The 20147-nt window shown below is 46.7% G+C and overlaps 1 protein-coding gene across 1 annotated transcript in view; it reads left to right on the top strand.

The window, feature by feature from the left end:
• The window catches only part of LOC142582244 (nephrin-like), a 71817-nt gene that overhangs the window by 4166 nt on the left and 47504 nt on the right, over nucleotides 1-20147 (top strand). Inside the window, exons 2-7 of the mRNA XM_075691707.1 lie at nucleotides 8375-8521; nucleotides 9562-9683; nucleotides 15196-15253; nucleotides 16228-16380; nucleotides 17910-18077; nucleotides 18901-19191. Coding sequence (XP_075547822.1) covers nucleotides 8375-8521; nucleotides 9562-9683; nucleotides 15196-15253; nucleotides 16228-16380; nucleotides 17910-18077; nucleotides 18901-19191 — 939 coding nt within the window. The remainder of the gene's footprint in view (nucleotides 1-8374; nucleotides 8522-9561; nucleotides 9684-15195; nucleotides 15254-16227; nucleotides 16381-17909; nucleotides 18078-18900; nucleotides 19192-20147) is intronic.

The following is a 20147-nucleotide window of genomic DNA, read 5'->3' as shown; positions in this document are numbered from 1 at the left end:
GTATAATGGGCACTGGTAGCCAACTTGCAGAACTCTCCCGACGCTGTCTGTAAAATTTCTTGAATTAGTGACCGTATGTATTCATGTACAAATTTGCGACACATAATAGCATCAAGCTGGGCGTGCAGTGTGTATTATGTCATAGTGTACAGATATTGTGAAGTGCACACTAAACAGATGTGCGTATTTTCAAAATGCAAATATAATCGAATCCTTTCTTCTTGATGTAAACGCAAACTGTTATAGAAAGTCAGATATTAGTTTAGGTATCATCGCTGACTGGCAAATTGGCAAAACTGTCCTCACCTGAAAATTGTTTAACCTAATTTGATTTTTACGCTTGTTCTTTTTTTCTATAAACCAAGGAACCAGATGTTTGATAGACTCACGTGTGACAAAAATGAGGTGTCAGCTCTAAAACTGTAGTAAATGACGCTACAAAGAAGAGCCAGTCTACAGTTCGTTTCGTACGAAAAGAGAAAATGGTTTCATTTTAAAGCAAGAAAAAGTGTTTCCTAAATAAGCTACAGTAAAACAAAATAAAACAGAAACAGCGAACTTTTTACTACGATACAAAAGAGCCAGCTTACATATTGTTATGGATGAGATGGGTTTATTTACAAGATGGTCGAGGGGGCATAGAGATGAGATCGTAGGCAGTCAGGCATTTTCTACACCTCGCGCAGTTCTTCAATCTCCTCTTCTTCGGCTCCATCGCGGAGCGTAACATCTTCCTCCGGCGCCGACGAATTTCCCCGGGTGAGTTAGGGAACCACGTGATTTGTAATGCTTGATTCGGGAACCCTATGATAACAGTGCTTCAGGTGATCCACATGAACCACCTGTGTCTTCAGCGACCGGCGATTATTGGAAGTCAAATTGATTATTACGTAGCTGACGTCACTTAATTGGTTGATCATCCCTAATGGGTCGTTATACATGTACGTTGAGATAAACTTGCGATACAAGCCTTTCTTCCGTAGAAGTGTCCACGTGATCGCCTGGAGCGAAAGTTGCAGTTATATGTCGGGCGTCGTAGTACGCCTTGGTGAAACTTGCGAAGAGAGTGTTCTTAGGTGAGCACACCGACGCGCTTCTTTGGCACGACCCATTGTTCGTGCAATGAATGTGTATTCGTTCAGTGCGAATGCCAAAATTGTGCCCAAGAACGTTAGGGAACTGCGAGCGTACAACGTGCAGAAACGTGCATACCCGGTTACATCGTGCTTGGCTATATTGCAGACGTACACGTGACGAAGGGCAGCACGGCATCTCAATACTTCTGATCAGCAGAAACGTATGCCGTGACAACATGTTGGTAAGCGCACGATATACGTGCGTTCGTTGAGGCCATTTGTATGTGGATTGTATGGTGTTGAATGACGATAAGTATAACCGCAAAGGCGCAGAATATCTTTAATAACGTCGGCGGCGAATTGCCGTTTGTGGTCACACATAGCACGCGGAGCGCCGTGGTGCAAGATGACAGACTGAAGCAGAAGGAGCGACAGATCGGCGGCGGTATAGCAGAGGTTAGCGCCGCAGTCTCAGTATATCGCATCAAGTAGTCGACGCACGCAACAATCCAGCAACGACCGGTAGAGCTCTTGGGAAAGAAGTCGAGCAAGTCGATACCAACTTTCTCGAATGTTAAAGTAGGCGGTTTCACTGGTTGCAAAAGGCATGCAGCGTAACAATATCAACTCATAATGGTGCTAAAAAAAGCTCAACGTGGTCGCGGCATTACGTTGTTGGATAGTTTTGCTTTAAAACACAATCGCGAAGATACCCTATTATGGAGACATCCTTTGGTGAAAGGCCGTGCTGCTTGCTTGGGCGCTGGACCTTGGTTCCTCTCGCAAGGTGTCGTGCTGCGACTGACCTGAAAAACAATAATGGTGCCTTTAATATACATATGGCGGCACTGTGATTGTACAGAGCTCAGTGAAGCACTCTAGCACAAGGATCTTTGAATGCGTAAGCATTTCCATGCCTACCCAGCGAGAAAACCTGCTCGTCCGTCACGTACTACGATCGCTTTCAAAATAGGGCCCGCAGTAGCGAGCGAATTGGCCTTTTTTGCTGCCTCTCTCTTCAAGGCTTCAACTAAGCGGCGAGAACACAGCGCACACGAAGCTACCAGCACTCGGCGCTCTCTGTCCCCATCGCAGATCGCTTTCAAGATGCGCCCGCGTGGCCGCGTCATACGCAGCCGCCGCCGGAGTACGGTTGATCGCGGTTGATAATTGTTCGACGCGAATGGATAAGGCGCTAAAGAGCGATAAGGACTTTTAATAATCGAAAAATCAGCGTACCTGGCACCGCCACCTGCAGTAGCTCGCTTGGGTTATAATTGTTTTTGAGCGTTATCTGAGCATTTTCTGTGTGAATCTTTTTTTTGAGGAGTAGTCAACAAAGTTATGCAGCGTGTGCGTATCTGAGTATCACGTGTGAGGTTACTTACAAGTAATTTCGATTAAACTAGACGTGCCACTATTTATTTTCAGGTAACTGCAGAATATTAGTACGTGGCCAGTCAGTGGCACCGTGTACACTTCGAAACAAATAGCATTTACTATGAGACAAAATGTATAGGCACCCACCAACACATAACACACACGCACACAACGCGTACACAACACGCAAACAGTACACACACGCACGCGCGCGCACACACACACGCACACTCATACACGCACACACACAACACATACACTACTCCATGTTGGTGGTAGCTGTTCGTTTAAGAAAATTCAGCTGTTGGTTCGTGGTAGAAGAAAACCACCATTGGCTGACTTCGTTGCACAGAAGGATACCGCAAGCTCACAATCATACTAGCGGCACAGAGGTCTAATGTGGTTGCGTACGACTGCCCAATCATCGCAAGAATCGCAAGCTGCACATGGCCAACCACTTCGTACAGTCGAAAATTACTTGAAGGTACCCGCTTTGGGCTTGTGTTAAATATATAGATATTCTCGAACAAAACTTTCTTGCCATGGGGCATAGAAATCGTTGTGCGATTCGTCCTTGAGTAGCCTTTTTTCGCACCTCCCCTTTCACAGAGAGGCAAGTTATCTCTCACAAAACTTAATTGAGCCTCTCGGAAAAGAGCAACGATAATCGAATATATTGTTACGCAGCAATCAGAAGTGGCGTGATTTACTTTCCGTCCGGCCGCCACCGTACTTTGTCCTTCGACACACTCCTTCCTTCCTCTATGAACACTACTACGAAATATCTGTTCATACAATGTGTTCTTTTTTTTTTGCACGTAACAATATGTCGAGTACCTCCTTGCTCGGGATTACGCTGCTCGCCAGATTGCTCTTTCCCGGTAAACGGCGTCACAGATCGCTAAGACGATCGGAACGTTTGATTTCCTCCTGGATGCTCCTACGAATACCGTGTCGACACATCGGCTTCTCCAAAAAGCTGCTGCCTGCCGTGCTACACAGGGCCCTACAAGAGCCTTCATCACTTTCGCGATGAAAGCACAAAATTATCATCTACCCGACTTGTAGCACCAAGCTTCCCCAGAAATTATTTGCATTATTACGCTTGACGATGTTAACTACGAAATCGCTGCCTTGGACTTTCGTTGCTCGTCAGCAACTCCATCCACTGACGTTGCGCACGTGCTTCAGATCAATTTGTACACCTACGCGCGAGCTCGCCTCCATCAGAGCTATGGCGTTGAGCCTTTACATCCGGAGCAGATGTTACAGAGCAATCAGAAGAGAGCCATAGACGAAGTTGATCTTCAGTAAAGAAGACGATTTGGTGGGACGAGGCGGCACCGGTTTTCACAGCCGCCTTGTTTTAGATAGCGTTGCCCCCATTTCAAATAACTTGCAAATATGCTTGTATACTTGATCCCTTGATTAGTTTCGGCACGTAATAGTATGAACAGCCAATGGATTTAAGACCTCACGTATTTTTTTTTCAATATTGTCCAAATTTTAGAAAACTGCACACTTTGGAGTCAATGGAACACATTAAGCGTGAAGGAACATGATGACAAAGAAGTCACGGTGGACACACATTACTTTGTCTTTTGTATTCCTCCTCTCGCGTTTCTTTGTGCTTAACTCCCTTTAGTCAATAGTTACCAACAAGCCCCCATCGCTACCCTTGTCGACAGAAATAGACAGATTCCTTGACGACTTTTGTGCATATACCAGTTCGGGTTTTACAAATATAAAATAATAAGTTCTGGTAAGATAAAAACCACATTTCTACGAAAAGTCTATGTATCGTACGTTATCATCATCATCATCATCATCATCATGTTGTTGTTGTGTATGTCTACTGCAGGACGAAGGCCTCTCCCAGCGATTTCCAATAAACTCTGTCCTGCGCTAGCTGATTGCAAGTTGTGCCTGCAAATTTTCACATTTTATCACACCGTACATCAAAGACCTTGTGTACTACATCGTCATCATCATCAGCCTGGTTACGCCCACTGCAGGGCAAAGGCCTCTCCCACACTTCTCCAACTACCCCTGTCATGTGCTAAATGCGTCCGTGTTGTCCCTGCAAATGTCTTAATCTCATCCGCCCACCTAAATTTCTGCTGCCCGCTGCTACGCTTCCCTTCCCTTGGAATCCAGTGCGTAACCCTTAATGACCATCGGTTATGTTCCCTCCTCATTGCATGTCCTGCCCATGCCCCCCCCCCCATTTCTATTTCTTGATTTCAACTAAGATGTCATTAACTTTTCCCTAACCCTCACCCTATCTTCCTAACTTCCCTACCAATCCCTAACCCAATCTGCTTTCTTCTTATCCCTTAACGTTACACACATCATTCTTCTTTCCATAGCTCGTTGCTTCGTCTTAAATTTAAGCAGAACCCTTTTCGTAAGCCTCCAGGTTTCTGCCACGTAGGTGAGTACTGGTAAGACACAGCTGTTATACAGTTTTCTCTTGAGTCATAATGGCAACCTGCTGTTCACGATCTGAGAATGCCTGCCAAACGCACCCCAGCCCATTCTTATTCTTCTGATTATTTCAGTCTCATGATCCGGATCCGCGGGCACGACCTGCCCTAAGTAGATGTATTCCCTTACCACTTCCAGTGCCTCGATACCTATCGTAAACTGCTGTTCTCTTCCGAGACTGTTAAACATTACTTTGGTTTTCTGCAGATTAATTTTTAGACCCACCCTTCTCCTTTGCCTCTCCAGGTCAGTGAGCATGCATTGCAATTGGTCCCCTGAGTTACTAAGCAAGGTAATATCATCAGCGAATCACAAGTTACTAAGGTGTTCTCCATGAACTCTTATCCCCAATTCTTCCCAATCCAGGTCTCTGAATATCTCCTGTATACACGCTGTGAATAGCATTGGAGAGATCGTATCTTCCTGCATAACGCCTTTCTTTATTGGGATTTTGTTGCTTTCTTTATGGATGACTGCGGTGGCTGTGGAGCCGCTATAGATATCTCTCAGTATTTTTACATACGGCTCGTCTACATCCTGATTCCGTAATATCTCCATGACTGCTGAGGTTTCGACTGAATCAAACGCTTTCTCGTAATCAATGAAAGCTATATATGATGGTTGGTTATATTCCGCACATTTCTCTATCACCTGACTGATAGTGTGAATATGGCCTATTGTTGAGTATCCTTTACGAAATCCTGCCTTGACATTTGGTTGACAGAAGTCTAAGGTGTTCCTGATTCTATTTGCGATTATCTTAGTAAATACTTTGTAGGCAAAGGACAGTAAGCTGATCGGTCTATAATTTTTCAAGTCTTTGGCGTCCCTTTTCTTATGGATTAGGATTATCTTGGCGTACTACATATATTGTTGAAATTCTTTCGTCTTTCGCGAATGGTCATACTAGGTGTGGTATAGGCCTGGTAGGAACAGGGCAATTGTAATAATGGGACTAAATGAGCCTACATTGTGGTAGTTCCTATTAATGAATCTAAGGGTCAGTCAGTTGCAGAAGAATATTTAAGTTGGACAGTACGTCTTTGGATGGAATCGTCTGCGCGTGGCCCTTTTAGTGGCCAATGCATTCACTCCAAGCACAGCTATGACGCTCCCAACGCAACTACTTGGGGTAAGTGACTACTTTTCCCGTGAAAAATACACAGATCCAAACTTAAACACAGCTTTATCACAGCTCTCTATTGCTGTCGGCTAATGAACAATTATCATACAAAGTCCCTGCCAGGCGCTGAATCACAACAAGCTACGGTTGCCCGGCGTCCCCGTAATGCATTAAGCGTTCGATTGACCAACAGTGCTCAGAACAGCTGCCTCTAGTTTTTCTTTCAATCCTTGCTCTTCATTATGGCGTGATATTTCCCAGCATCGAGTGGCGTACGTAGAGGTTTTGAAACCTTCGAGACGTGGTCGCCATTGCACCATCGTTGCATGGCTTTACCTGACGACAGAAATGACTGATAAGCACTCTGGCTTCCCGTTCTGTGTATGTCACGCTTTAAGGTCAGCACGAATCACGATGTAGTGCCCCTGCATCCATCTTGATTGCTGTCTTTGGCATACAGATCGACATTATATAAGTTACGGAGGCGTTAGGTTGCTCATGGTGATGACAGTGCACATAGAATGCAATGGCTAGAGCGTTACTTTCAGGATCTCAACGCGGTGCACTTGCACATGTTGCTTGCACTTTCTCACACCACGTATCACTAACGTCTAACATTAAAAAGCACCATATGCACTGAAGACTTGGGAAGCTCCTGAAGTTAGCGATACTTTTGCGTCAGTATGCAATCACGTGACACCGCGTGAACAGTATTTTAAATTTATTTATTCATTTTCTGTATTCACGGTGCCAGATGGGCATTGAAGAAGAAAGTGGAGGCGGTTGGTGACAGCTTCGTTGAAGTTTGTGGCACCTGAGATGGCAGTGAAGGAGACATGTGACCCTGGTCTCAGTACGCCGTTTGTTGTACTTGGAATGAGGTCGAGACATTGGTTCGGCAATATGGGGGCGCTATAACGTAAAGCTATTCCAATCTGTTTATATACCATTTATGCCACTAGCCCTACTTGTTTCAAAAAACTCGTTTCACTGAGTGCAGGCGCAACGTTATCTGTCAGATACCACTCAGCTGTGGAAAATCTTTGTAGGTCAAACGGGACAGGTGCTTCAATGAAAGAGCTCGTCAGCACAGCAGTAATCTAAAGAATGGCTATCGGAGTCATTTAGCCGGACACTGTAACAAGTGTCACTGCACCCCCATATTTCAAAAGACAAAATTTATAGGGAAAGGAAAGGGTAAGAGGGAATGGGAAATAGTAGAGGCCTTTCACATTAGAAAGGAAGGAGATAAATGTGTAAGCACTCCCTCTCTTGCCTTGTCGGGAAAAGAAATCACATTTCTGAAAGAAAGATTATAATGCTGTTGATTTGCAGTTGTTTTTGCGACTGATGTGCACATGCCTATGCTGAAAAAAAAGGTATAAATGTCCGGTGAATTTCAAATAAACTTCCAGTTGACAGTCGGCGCTCATCTGTGGTATTTGTTTCCTTGTGTCCTCGTTTTTTTCGCGCTGTTTAACCCCAGTTCCTAGTCGTCAAAGTACCACACATTTGAAAGAAAGTAAATCGAGGACCAGAAACTGCAGGAAGCGGGCCAGGTTGGAATAGGCACGCTGTGGTAGGTAATTCCGTTAAGACATGGTCCAGTTTCGTTGTCGTCACGGTGTTTGTCCTAAGCTCTCCTGATTTGGAACTTGACCGCTTCACCCTTGCAGTAACACTTAAACAGCAGTATCGTAGCGGTCTTGTTCCTTAACGTGTTCGTGTATAACTCCAGATACGCTCGCTGTTTTACACTGCGATATGAGCGTCAACTTTCCGCATGTCTTAGATGAGTTTCTCCTAGTACGACCTGGGCGCAACACAGGCGTTTGTTCTTGTGGGCCAACACTTAATATTGTATGCTTTCATCGCAGCGCAGCAGCTCGTATGTGAAATCTCATGAGCGATACTCTAAGCTGCCTGCTATCACAGTGTTTTAAATAATGAAATCTCAACTTTTAACCTGTTTGGAAGCGTGATCATTCTTCTATAAATGCAACAACAACAAAAAAAGACCCAGACATTATTACTCAATAAAGTGGCCGAAATGCGTTATAGCGCGCACGAACGTTTTGGCGGCACATATCTCTTGAAGGTCTAGAAAAATCAATTTAGACAGTGTATATATGTCCACATGGCACTCTCGCCAATTTTTTGCAAGCAGGCACATCCGACATGACGACGTATCAGTGACAAGCTACGTGCACCACGACCCCTGTTGCGTATTCCAGATGGTGAAAGCACCGTTCCTTTATTCTGGAATTATCTTTCGGTTCAACGACGGCATTCTCCGCCACTCTCGCAGCGCTGTGTACATGGGCGGGCGGTCAGCAGTACTTCCGCGTGCGTCCCCGCGACACCCAAGCAGTCGAGGGACAGACGGCCGAGCTGCAGTGCCACGTGGCCAACCTGGCCGGACCCGTCCAGTGGAGCAAAGACGGATTCCTGCTCGGTGGGTGTCCGTGCTCTACACTTATTACCAAGCAGCTTAAGACAGCGCCGCGGTACGTATGTGGTGGTCGCCTGCATTGTTTGACAACTAGCGTTGACATGACGCCTTTTGTGCTGCGAGCGCGTAACTTCTACAAGAACCTTGCGAAGTTGTTCGTCGAGATGTAGTTGATCTCTCTCGTGACAATATGTTGGATATCAAATGAGTCCGAAATTCTTCAGCTTTTGGTAATAAACTTCACTGGCATAGAGAGAAAAAAAAAACTTCTGTAAGTGGTCACGTGGATGAGCAGCAAGAGTGAGATAAGAAATTGGAGTGCTGGTGCAAAGAAAAAAGCACGTACCGTTTTGCACTTGTCAAAACGATTTCAATTTCTTTTTGGTGGTAAAATGGCAGAAAAACTTGTTCAGACTGCATTTTCTGAAAACCAACATGTTGGCTCTGCAAATAGCGACATACCAATAACTGCCATCACCGACAGATAGTACATACATCAATCTTCGCCTAAATTTATTGTCCCATTTTGTATGTGAAGATGTGCAACTGGATCATTTTCACCACCGTCGGTACATTTTTCATACTTAGTGCAGGACAAATGTATTTCCCTCCCAGCTTGTTCATCCCCTGCTGCCGCAGTGTGAAGTGTTCTTAAGCACCTCACAGTGGTTTTTCTTTTTTTTTACTTTTTCTTTCCCTCGTTGTCACTCTGTCAGTAATATTGGCCACTACTTGTGCTTGCGCACATGAAATCCTGTCATAGGCTACACTATCTCGAAAATATATTCTAAATTTTTTATTGTGCTCCTTGGCCCATTAAAGTTCACTTAAACGTACCTCTCACTGAACCAGCGTATCAAAGTTTTAACGAGTTTCCAAAAAATGTTTCTCCAAAGAGTGCTCTAAGCCTTGCCATGGTGGGCTCTTGCGATGACGATCAGTCGTTTCACCACTCAAGAACCGTGGAAACGGAACTCCATAAGCTGACTGCTATAGGCACCTTGCTAACTTCTGCATATCTTATTCTTCCTTTCCTCCTACAGGTTTCGACCCGTCCATTCCAGGTTTCCCGCGGTACACAATGATCGTAGACAATCAACGCGGTGTCTATAACCTGCGCATCACCAATGTCCAGATGGAAGATGAGGCGGAATACCAGTGCCAAGTAAGAAAAACGACTGCGCGTGTTTATTTTTCTCAGTTGGTTAATCTGTGGATTCGTTGGGAGATTGGTTGGGAGTAGCGAGTATTTATTTCCACATCACAAGACACAGGTAAACAAACACCTGTCGGACTGTAGCCATATGCTAGTTGAAGGTCCGATAAACAAAATACAGGCAATACCTAGCATAGTAGCAACATATTAAGTAACACAAGGACTAGAGCGAATTCACTAGAAACGCAAAACAAACCAAATTGAAAATAGCGTACATCTAGATAACAATGAACGAGATAGGAATGCTATGCTGAATAGTAGCTATTGCGATGAAATAACAAATACTAATAGCTGTTATATGAATTACATATCATGCGAGAGGTTGTGGCGTCGTCGTCACAGAGGCTTCATGTGCTCAAGCGAGTCGTTGACATACACTGGGGCAACAACCCGGCGTCGATGCTATGGCTGCATACAACGTTGGTTACAAGTCGGATCCTATACCAGCTCCCTCTGATGTCACCCTCAGATACTCAATACGAGTACTTAGACGCCCTACACAAAAAAGGTTGTGCTTGGGAGTCCCTCAGCCGGCATAGGACAAAAAAGTGCTCTACGAAGCTGAGTCACGCCCTCTGCGACATCAAGCTTCCCAGACTCTCATGACCCAGCCACTACATTCGACTGAGTCTTCGTCTGGCAAAGCCCTCTAAAGACGCGTAGGTAACAGGCCGCGCTCACATTTTTATGCAGCACTGAACACGCTTCGAGTCTTAGGATTGCGATGCTCGAGCCAGGGAAAAAAGGTAGACCCACCCTGGATATTTCAGGATGTCACATGCAACTTAAGTGTACCACGACTGCAGTAAAAGAGCTGTATTCCAGCTGCAGAAGCCAATCCACTAGTTCTGTAGCATTCGAACACGAATTGCCCGAATTGCCCCCAAGTATACACAGTTGACCCTGTCGAAGCAAACGAAGACCACTGCGCAGCTGCATTCCATGTTCCCTTTCTGAGATATGCGTGGTCTGACCGTCTAGATTATATAGCTTCGTCGACAGTTGTGGAAGGCGTGGCAATAGCTGCTGCTCTGCGCAAACTAAAGGCATTGCCTCCACAGAATGTGATTCTTCTTACGGACTCGAACGCTGTGTTGCAATAACTCTACTCTGGTCTACCGTCCACCAAGTTCCCGCACAAATCACTACCCCTCGCAAAAGAACTTGACAGCAAAGGCTTCACAGTCAACTTTCATTTGATGCCCTCCCACATTGGTATTGCCAGCAGCGAAAAAAGATGATGCTCTTGCATACGCAGCGCTCCACCATCCTCCCAAAGAGTAATCAAGTTACGAAATCTGACATTCGAAATCACTCTGGGTCCCTTTCGGTTCCATCACATATGCCCGGCGTAACCAGAAATTTCGTCGAAAGGAAGCTTCACTTCTACATCGAATAAGGACAGGATCTGCTAGTACACCAGCATGGTTATTTCAGAAGGGCGTATGAATTCTCCGAACTGTACGATATGCGACGAGACAGGAGGCATTGCACACTTTCTGTCGTCTTTCCCGAATTTCCAACATGAAAGAGACGCTCTCCTGGAAAATCTGCAAGAAAAGGACCTTCCGCATGCGTGGCTGCAACACCTTGTGTTCCGGGAAAGCTCAGTCCTAGCCCACAAAGAAGTGTCACGTCTGCTTATCGTATTCCCAAGAGAGACTGGTGTGATGGACATGTGGTGAAACACTCTAGTGATACTATAAGAGACGCTCGGGTGGAGCAGTTGCCAGCATTGATCGTGTTGCAGCTAGGGTGGCGTTGTGGGCATGGAATCCACCAAGCCAATTGACTATGACGTCAAGTTGTACAAAATGAAGGAAAAGGGTTTATTTAGCTTATGGCGTTTTTCACTGGTCGATTCGGAGCAGGATTTTTTGCTCCGCGGCAACGAATCCGCATTTCACTGGTCGATCTGGAGCGGGTTCGCGCGTTCCACTGGTCGTTTCGGATCAACTCGCTCCGCGCCGGATCGCTCTCACTTGCTCCGCCGCCGAGACGCGGATTCGGGCGGAAATAGAACGCGTCACATGGCGTCACTTCCGTCTTCAAGCGAAATCGGTACCCGGTCCATGCCCGGTCGGTACGCACAACATTGTGTTGGGCATAGTTTGCGGAACCGGTTTGTGTCACGTGCACGCAGACTTCCTGTGTGATCTCCCGCGGAGCGTTCGTGCGCTCCACTGGCAGACTCGGATTGGTGAAAGCCGAGCGCTCGCTCGAGGATTCAGGCGGCTGCTCCAGATCGACCAGTGAAAAACGCCATTAGTTACACGGCTCCAGTGCGGAAGCCCACTTCATATGCAGGAGCAAGTTAAAGCCTCAGTTCACGTCAGGACCCTCTGCCCTCACTCTCGAAAACTATCTGCTTTTAATCCCGTCGTATTCCCTAGGCGAGTAGACTAGGGAATCAGAAGACTGTCCAGTAGCAAATCACCATCGTCGACTCCGTTGCGATACCACACCCCATGCTATCCATAACCCGCAGTGGCTCCGCCTCGAAGAAACTGGTTTGCAATTTGTAGAAGAAATCATCCGGCGACACCTGGTTCTTTCGTCGTGGCCCACCCCGTTGTTCACTCAGTCTGCAAGGTGAAGGGCGGGCTGAGAGCCTTTCGTGAAATCCTGCAACAGCCGGTTTACACGCTGTCTTTCTTCTTTGCTCAGTCGGCCAGGGAAAGAGCCACTGAGGTCTTTTCGTGGAACCCTGCAACAGCCGCTTTACACGCTGTCTTTCTTCTTTGCTCAGTCGGCCAGGGAAAGAGCCGCTGAGGTCTTTTCGTAGAACCCTGCCACAGCCGGTTTACACGTTGTCTTTCTTCTTTGATCAGTCGGCCAGGGAAAGAGCCGCTGAGGTCTTTTCGTGGAACCCTGCCACAGCTGGTTCACACGCTGTCTTTCTTCTTTGCTCAGACCGCCAGGGAAAGAGCCGCTGAGGTCTTTTCGTGAAACCCTGCAACAGCCGCTGGTTTACACGCTGTCTTTCTTCTTTGCTCAGTCGGCCAGGGAAAGAGCCGCTGAGGTCTTTTTGTGGAACCCTGCCACAGCCGGTTTACACGCTGTCTTTCTTCTTTGCTCAGTTGGCCAGGGAAAGAGCTGCTGAGGTCTTTTCGTGGAACCCTGCAACAGCCGGTTTACACGCTGTCTTTCTTCTTTGCTCAGTCGGCCAGGGAAGGAGCCGCTGAGGTCTTTTCGTGGAACCCCGCAACAGCCGGTGGTTTACACGCTGTCTTTCTTCTTTAAAAAAAAAAGCCGCTGAGGTCTTCTCGTGGAACCCTTCAACAGCCGGTGGTTTACACGCTGTCTTTCTTCTTTGCTCAGTCGGCCAGGGAAAGAGCCGCTGAGGTCTTTTCGTGGAACCCTGCCACAGCCGGTTCACACGCTGTCTTTCTTCTTTGCTCAGACCGCCAGGGAAAGAGCCGCTGAGGTCTTTTCGTGAAACCCTGCAACAGCCGCTGGTTTACACGCTGTCTTTCTTCTTTGCTCAGTCGGCCAGGGAAAGAGCCGCTGAGGTCTTTTTGTGGAACCCTGCCACAGCCGGCTTACACGCTGTCTTTCTTCCTTGCTCAGTTGGCCAGGGAAAGAGCTGCTGAGGTCTTTTCGTGGAACCCTGCAACAGCCGGTTTACACGCTGTCTTTCTTCTTTGCTCAGTCGGCCAGGGAAGGAGCCGCTGAGGTCTTTTCGTGGAACCCCGCAACAGCCGGTGGTTTACACGCTGTCTTTCTTCTTTGCTCAGTAGGCTAGGGAAAGAGCCGCTGAGGTCTTTTCGTGGAACCCTTCAACAGCCGGTGGTTTACACGCTGTCTTTCTTCTTTGCTCAGTCGGCCAGGGAAAGAGCCGCTGAGGTCTTTTCGTGGAACCCTGCCACAGCCGGTTTACACGCTGTCTTTCTTCTTTGCTCAGACCGCCAGGGAAAGAGCCGCTGAGGTCTTTTCGTGAAACCCTGCAACAGCCGCTGGTTTACACGCTGTCTTTCTTCTTTGCTCAGTCGGCCAGGGAAAGAGCCGCTGAGGTCTTTTTGTGGAACCCTGCAACAGCCGGTTTACACGCTGTCTTTCTTCTTTGCTCAGTCGGCCAGGGAAGGAGCCGCTGAGGTCTTTTCGTGGAATCCTGCAACAGCCGGTGGTTTGACACGTGGCAAACGTTCAATTAACACCGTTGGAGGTGTTGAGACGTAACAATCGCCAGGCTAAACCCGCCTGTTGCTACAACTCGCCATACTTGTTTGCTCAGTCGGCCAGGGGAAAGAGCCGCTGAGGTCTTTTCGTGGAACCCTGCAACAGCCGGTTTACACATTGTCTTTCTTCTTTGCTCAGTCGGCCAGGGAAAGAGCCGCTGAGGTCTTTTCGTGGAACTCTGCAACAGCCGGTTTACACGCTTTCTATCTTCTTTGCTCAGTCGGCCAGGGAAATAGCCCACGCCTGGTGTCTGGTTAGTAGGTGCGGTGGTTTGACACGTGGCAAACGTTCAATTAACACCGTTGGGGGTGTTGAGACGTAACAATCGCCAGGCTAAGCCCGTCTGTTGCTACAACTCACCACCCCCACCACCAGACACAAGTTATTATGCGGTCCGCAGTAGAAGAAATAGTTTATAGTTTGATCGATTAATGTTTTAAAGAGCATACGATAATATAAAATTCAGCATTACTACGTTAGCACAACACACCAGTATATCACCAATTGACTTACCAACACGTGTGCAAATATTATCTGGCAATTGGTGTAATGTTGATACAAACAAATACAGAAACTTTTAGACCATTCAAGATAAAAAGGTTCTGCGTTGAATCTCTTTGAACCAAGTACACTAATTTTGACCGAAGTACTGCACAAGCATCTGCAGAGAACGCTAATGCAAGACGAAGTGAAATGGCCCCCCCTGTTTGATTAAGAGGCTGTATTGCTGAAGCAATATTTGTCTACTGTATGTTTACAACTTATAATTTTTCTTTTAATGAGCCAAAATTGATGTCGAAAATAAAACATCTAACTTTTTCTGTCTTTTTTAGTATTTGACTGCCTGAGATTTGTTGCGTTCCTATCTTTATAAAAATCAGCAAGCATATTTGTGCCTTATGCTTCATGTTCTTGCTGTTTTGTATATTTTCTGTCATTCTATAGTGCGCTCAGCATTACGGTGTGTGAATACACATGAAATGAAATGACTGCTATAATTTAAGTAAATAAAGTAATTGTACAGACTGCATCTTCAGAGTAGAAAACGTTTTCTGTTCGTTTTACGTTGGTTGAAATAGGCTTTAAGACTACCGCAGACGCTTCTGTCAGACATTTGGAGTTGGTCCTATAAAGATGCATTTGAAGTACTATTAATGCAGTCTTGAAATACTAGCGATAAACTTGTGACTGCATATGTAGGGAGTTCTCGAGAGTTAGCGCTAGACAAACGATGTTATTCCCTACGCGAACGCGTAGTGAAGGCACCTTTTAATCCTTGCAGGTAGGACCAGCGTACAAGAATCATGCCATTTGGACTGCAGCCCGCCTTACAGTGCTCGGTATGTCAGTAGCGCATCCAGCGAAAAACAGTCATAGCGTGGCTACTGCAAAGATATACATCTAGAGTGCCGCCTGCTGTGATTACCAAGAACATTTGTTTTGATTAGCTTTCTTTACACTGAAAGCCGAACTTGTGTTGATTAGCAAAACTATATGCCCTGGTGAAGTGCGTGAATCTGGAAAACCTCTCTTCTGGATCTTGAAGGCTACAAGAGCGTTGTAACACTCTTCTCTCTACTTTTGGCATATTACAGTAAATCCTCGTTATAACTAAGATGATGGGGGAGCCAAGGTTACGTCGTTATATTCATTATTTCGTTGTAATGAGGTTTGACTCTAATCGTATTTCTGCTTAAAGTACAAAAAGAATGTTAGCCATGCCATTCCGGGACCCTGAACAAGGGTGAAATGGGCAACGATTAAACAAAATATCGCCCAAAAAGGATCGAGTCATCAAATCCTGAGTTGTATCAAACTGCGCAGTCTCTTTTAAAGTAATAAAGTGATTCATACAATAGTTGATCTAGAAACCGAGACTAGTGTCACGCGACACTTCAAGGTATCTGCGACGGTGATCAACCGTGATATTCTGTCAGTGCTTTAGGTTGCATGCTCCTTGGTAGTATCAACGTTGCTCATTTTGGATATTTATACTACGTGCCATTCGTTGCTGTATTTTAGTGCATGTGGCTTCTGTAACACGTATACATGAGCCACCAGTCATCAGCCTCGTCAATGGATGAAGTTGGAGTTTGAGATGCCGTCGCTTCCGAGGGCAAATGCGCGCGTTTGCGGTCGTCGCGTAGTTTTATATTTCTGAAAGTGTTGCGGCAGCTACTGTGAAAAACACACGAAGGTATAATAAACATCCACAAGCAATTCCCAAGCCAGCATCGCCACTTGATTCAGAGCTTGTCGCGCCCTATTTATTAACAGCATTCGTTTTTCTTTTTTTGTATTGTCGACCTTCCAGTGCCGACAAAAGAGATCGAGCTTCGTCACCGAGGAAATGGCAGTGTAGTGGAAGTCAGAGAAGCCGAGAGCCTGGCCATTGCCTGTTGGGTGCGGAACACTAAGCCCGCAGCTAACATCAGGTGGCTGCGGAACTCCCTCCCACTCGCGCAAGGTATGCCGCCAACGCTCATGGAACAACACTTGTATCAGTTAGTCTACAACGTGTTCTTATAATCATTATGGCACGTTACGTACCCATTCAGGATGGTGACATCAGTGAGTTTGTTATTCAAGCGCTTCGTGTGCCCTGTGCCTGCTCTTGTGTGGGTGTATGTCAGCGTTATGCACAATGCGGCGTATGCGGAAACGCGTCAATGTACCGCTCTCACATTGCTGCCACTCCAACTTAAATGCCGGCTAAAGTTACTTCAGTGTGCTACGTAGGGATGCAGAAAGTGCCAGAGCCACCAATCAGACGTCTGCCGCAAAGCCGGTCGCTTCCACACTTGCCAGAAAGAAAAATTCCCACGTGCTGTGAAATCATGTATTTTCTTTAACTTCAGACTCCACCGTTCGTCTGCACGATCACGATAATACGTAAGCAATATGAGAGGGAACAACTAATGCGTTTTCAATTAATAGGTGCTCGCGATGAGCGAATTCGAATGTGACGTCTTAATATGTAGCAAGCAAAGATCCCGTCGACCATTTACTCGCTCTCAGCACTCTTATGTTTAGCCACTACAGCCTGTTGAGAGAAATTTTGGTGCTGCCCACCATATTGCTAGATCAAGTACTTCCCTGCTTTAAGTTGGGGACGTTGATCTAATTGTCCTTATCAGAGTGCTTGAGAGCTTTCCCGTGACCTGCGAACTATGACATACACCTTAGAAACTGCAGTGCACATTATCGGTTACCTTCGCAACAACGAAACTAAATCGAAACGTATGGAGAATATTAACCATGAACAGTTACCACTGCGTCTCCTCTGTGTGTAATGTCCCGTGTATGGTAGCACAAGTCAGCGCTTCAGCGCGGTACATTGCCGTGACATGAAACAGAAAGCGGCGTATGAAAGCAACCTGACACTGCTCTAGGCAGTTATGGACGCGGAGTTCGACGTTATCCAGAGCGGCGCGGAGCAGAGGCACTAGTGGGAGGCGAGTCAGAGGATAAGCTGGTCATAATACAAGTTCATCTCGCATAGCTGCAGCGCACACGCGGTATGTTTCCGGGCAAGTTGAAATTCTAGGACGGAGAGCTGAGACCGTCGCGTCTTTGGCGAAGACCAAGAAGACAGAGACTCATCGTTCGGGGCGCGCAACCGTGCTTGTGCCTAGCTATCGACACGCAGCCTTCCGAGCTGTAGGCGCGACAATCAGCCACGCACGATCCTGTTCGGGCCTGGTGTTGCTCTGTGTACAGTCATTGATTCCAGGCTCGAGAGTCTGTCTTATCAAGTTTTTTCGCTTCTGCAAGGTCGGTTTTGTTTTCTTGTTCTTTGGCCAGTTCACAACTGCTCGCTACATTTGAATTCCAAATGTCTGAGCTTTGTGAAGTTTGAAGGTCGTCAGTTATCTTGATTGCAGCTTGTGTATTTTGTGCTTTTTGAAGCTTGCCTTGGCTGTGGCTTACTATGCGGCACCCTAAACTGTACATGAAAACGGAAATATGCTCAAGTTCTGACTTCGCATATTTCAGAAAAAGCGCTGACGAGAAAGAACGCCTCCGGAGAGAAGCTATTTTCTGTGTACAGTTCTGTCACGCTGTACCCCAAGCTGGACGACAATCGAGCGGTCTACACCTGCGAGGCAACGCACCCCGCCCTCGAGAGCCCGCTGCATGCTTCAGTCACCGTCAGCGTGTTATGTGAGTCACAATGAAGGCATTTCTTGGCTTTACAAACAGTCATATTATATAAAGTCCTGTAATTCAGACAAACATTGTTGGCGAGAGAAAAAAAAAAGATTTAATGGGAAGAAATGCGGCGAGGACAGTTGGGTGTGTTGGTATTTATTTATTTATTTATTTATTTAACAATACTGTCAACCCCCTTGCGAGGGTCCTTACAGAGAGGGTTATGAAAAAATATAAAAGAAAAGAAATATGGAATAATCACAAACACAGAATACATCGAAATCAAGCGGCGCACTCGCACAGATAGTCATCCAGATATGTTTGAATTGGGACAGATCAGTATGTTCCACTACACGCTTACTATGATTTAATTTCCTCAAGAAAAGCGCAAGAAAAAAGAAAAAGGACGCCAGTGAAACACCTAACAGCGGCGGAGGCCTTCTGGTGGGGCGGAATCGAAAACGCTCGTGCACTGAGCCTTTATTGCACGTTAGAGAACCCCGAGCATTCATTCAACCCTCAAAACATCAATACGGCATTTCTCATAGACAAACTCTTACTTGATAGGACCATCTATTAAGACTTCCTCACAACACTCTTTCTCTCCCTCTTCCTTTCACCCGGCGCGAAGTAGCTGGCTAGCGGGATGGCGAGGCATGAAAGTTGGTTGAAATCCATCAGGAATACTTGAAATCGCAGAAAGAGACACCGAGACAGCCCCGGAACAAGCGCACTCAGGCTAGACGAGCTGGGGGATTGTACCTTCATAAATTTTCCTTCTACACTTCTTTTCGGGACGTAAAAGCTCGTGCGTTTACTCGATCCTCGCACGCAGACCCACCGGGGGCGCCCGAGATCGAGGGCTACCACGAGGGCGACATCGTGCAGGTCGGGGACACGCTCACGCTGGCCTGCATCTCGCGCGGCGGCAATCCGCCGGCCGCGCTCGCCTGGAGCCGCGACGGCCGGCCGCTGCGGGCGCGCTACAAGGCGGCCTCGCGCGAGGCCACCAGCGCCTACACCTTCGCGGTGACGGCCGCGGACAACAACGCCGCGTACCGATGCGAGGCCAGCAACCTGGTCACGCTGCAGCCGTCGCAGGCGTCGGTCACGTTGAGCGTGCTCTGTGAGTATGTCGAAGCGGCGCGTCAACGCACACTCTCCAGTGACGCTTAGCAAGCGTTTTTACACACCTTTGGTCGAAGATGCATTCAATTAAATTAATTACCGCAAAATAAATTACCGACGTGAACGTATACCGGAAGACGTGGCGACACCAGTAGCGCTGATGCCGAGATCTCGTGGCACAGTGTAAAGCCCTCTAGCATCAGCTGTGACATAATCGCGATAATATTCTTCTATATTTTCTCTTTCTGAAACAAGAGCACTAGTCGACCGGCATAGTAGGGCACGGAGCCAAAAGGTGCCGCCAACAACGTTGCTACTTTCCGATACGTGGTGTACTTCCGATGTACTTCCACACTAACACCTTATTTAAAACCTGTGCTCAAAACTCTGCGTGATAGATTATTCCAGGTACAAAGAGTTCTAGGCAGGCACGTACCCAGGATTCTTTCCGGGGGGTGGGGGGGGGGTGGAGGGGGGACAACCCAAGGTAACATTTCTATGCAAAAGAGGGGGGGGGGTTACCTTTACTAGTACAAATGTGCATAATGCCAACCATTTGCCGTAAAGACGCGTAAACCCGCAAACTATAATTGGAATAAGGTGTACCTCACAGGTACGCCTGTGAGATACACCTCTCCTTTACTTGGCCAACAAGGAACCACATCAAATGGACTAGAGCATGACAGAAGCGCAGGAAGAACGCCGCCGAACACAAGTAAACAAGTGAAAGTGTAAAATAAGGGTTTCTAGCAGCGCTTTTTGAATAAGCTCTTTAAGAATTTCACACACACACACACACATATATATATATATATATATATATAAACGTAGTTCTTTTGGATCCCTCGTTTACTGCTCTACCAATTTAAGTTGCCAAAACCAACTCGGGTTGTTATTCGTTCGAGAAGTTGTGTACCGATGCATGGTCACCAGTCACGTACAACCGCGTGGAAC

The sequence above is a fragment of the Dermacentor variabilis genome, chromosome 5, assembly GCF_050947875.1.
Source record: "Dermacentor variabilis isolate Ectoservices chromosome 5, ASM5094787v1, whole genome shotgun sequence".
In the NCBI taxonomy this organism is placed as follows: domain Eukaryota; kingdom Metazoa; phylum Arthropoda; class Arachnida; order Ixodida; family Ixodidae; genus Dermacentor; species Dermacentor variabilis.
This window is presented reverse-complemented; position numbering and strand designations above follow the sequence as displayed.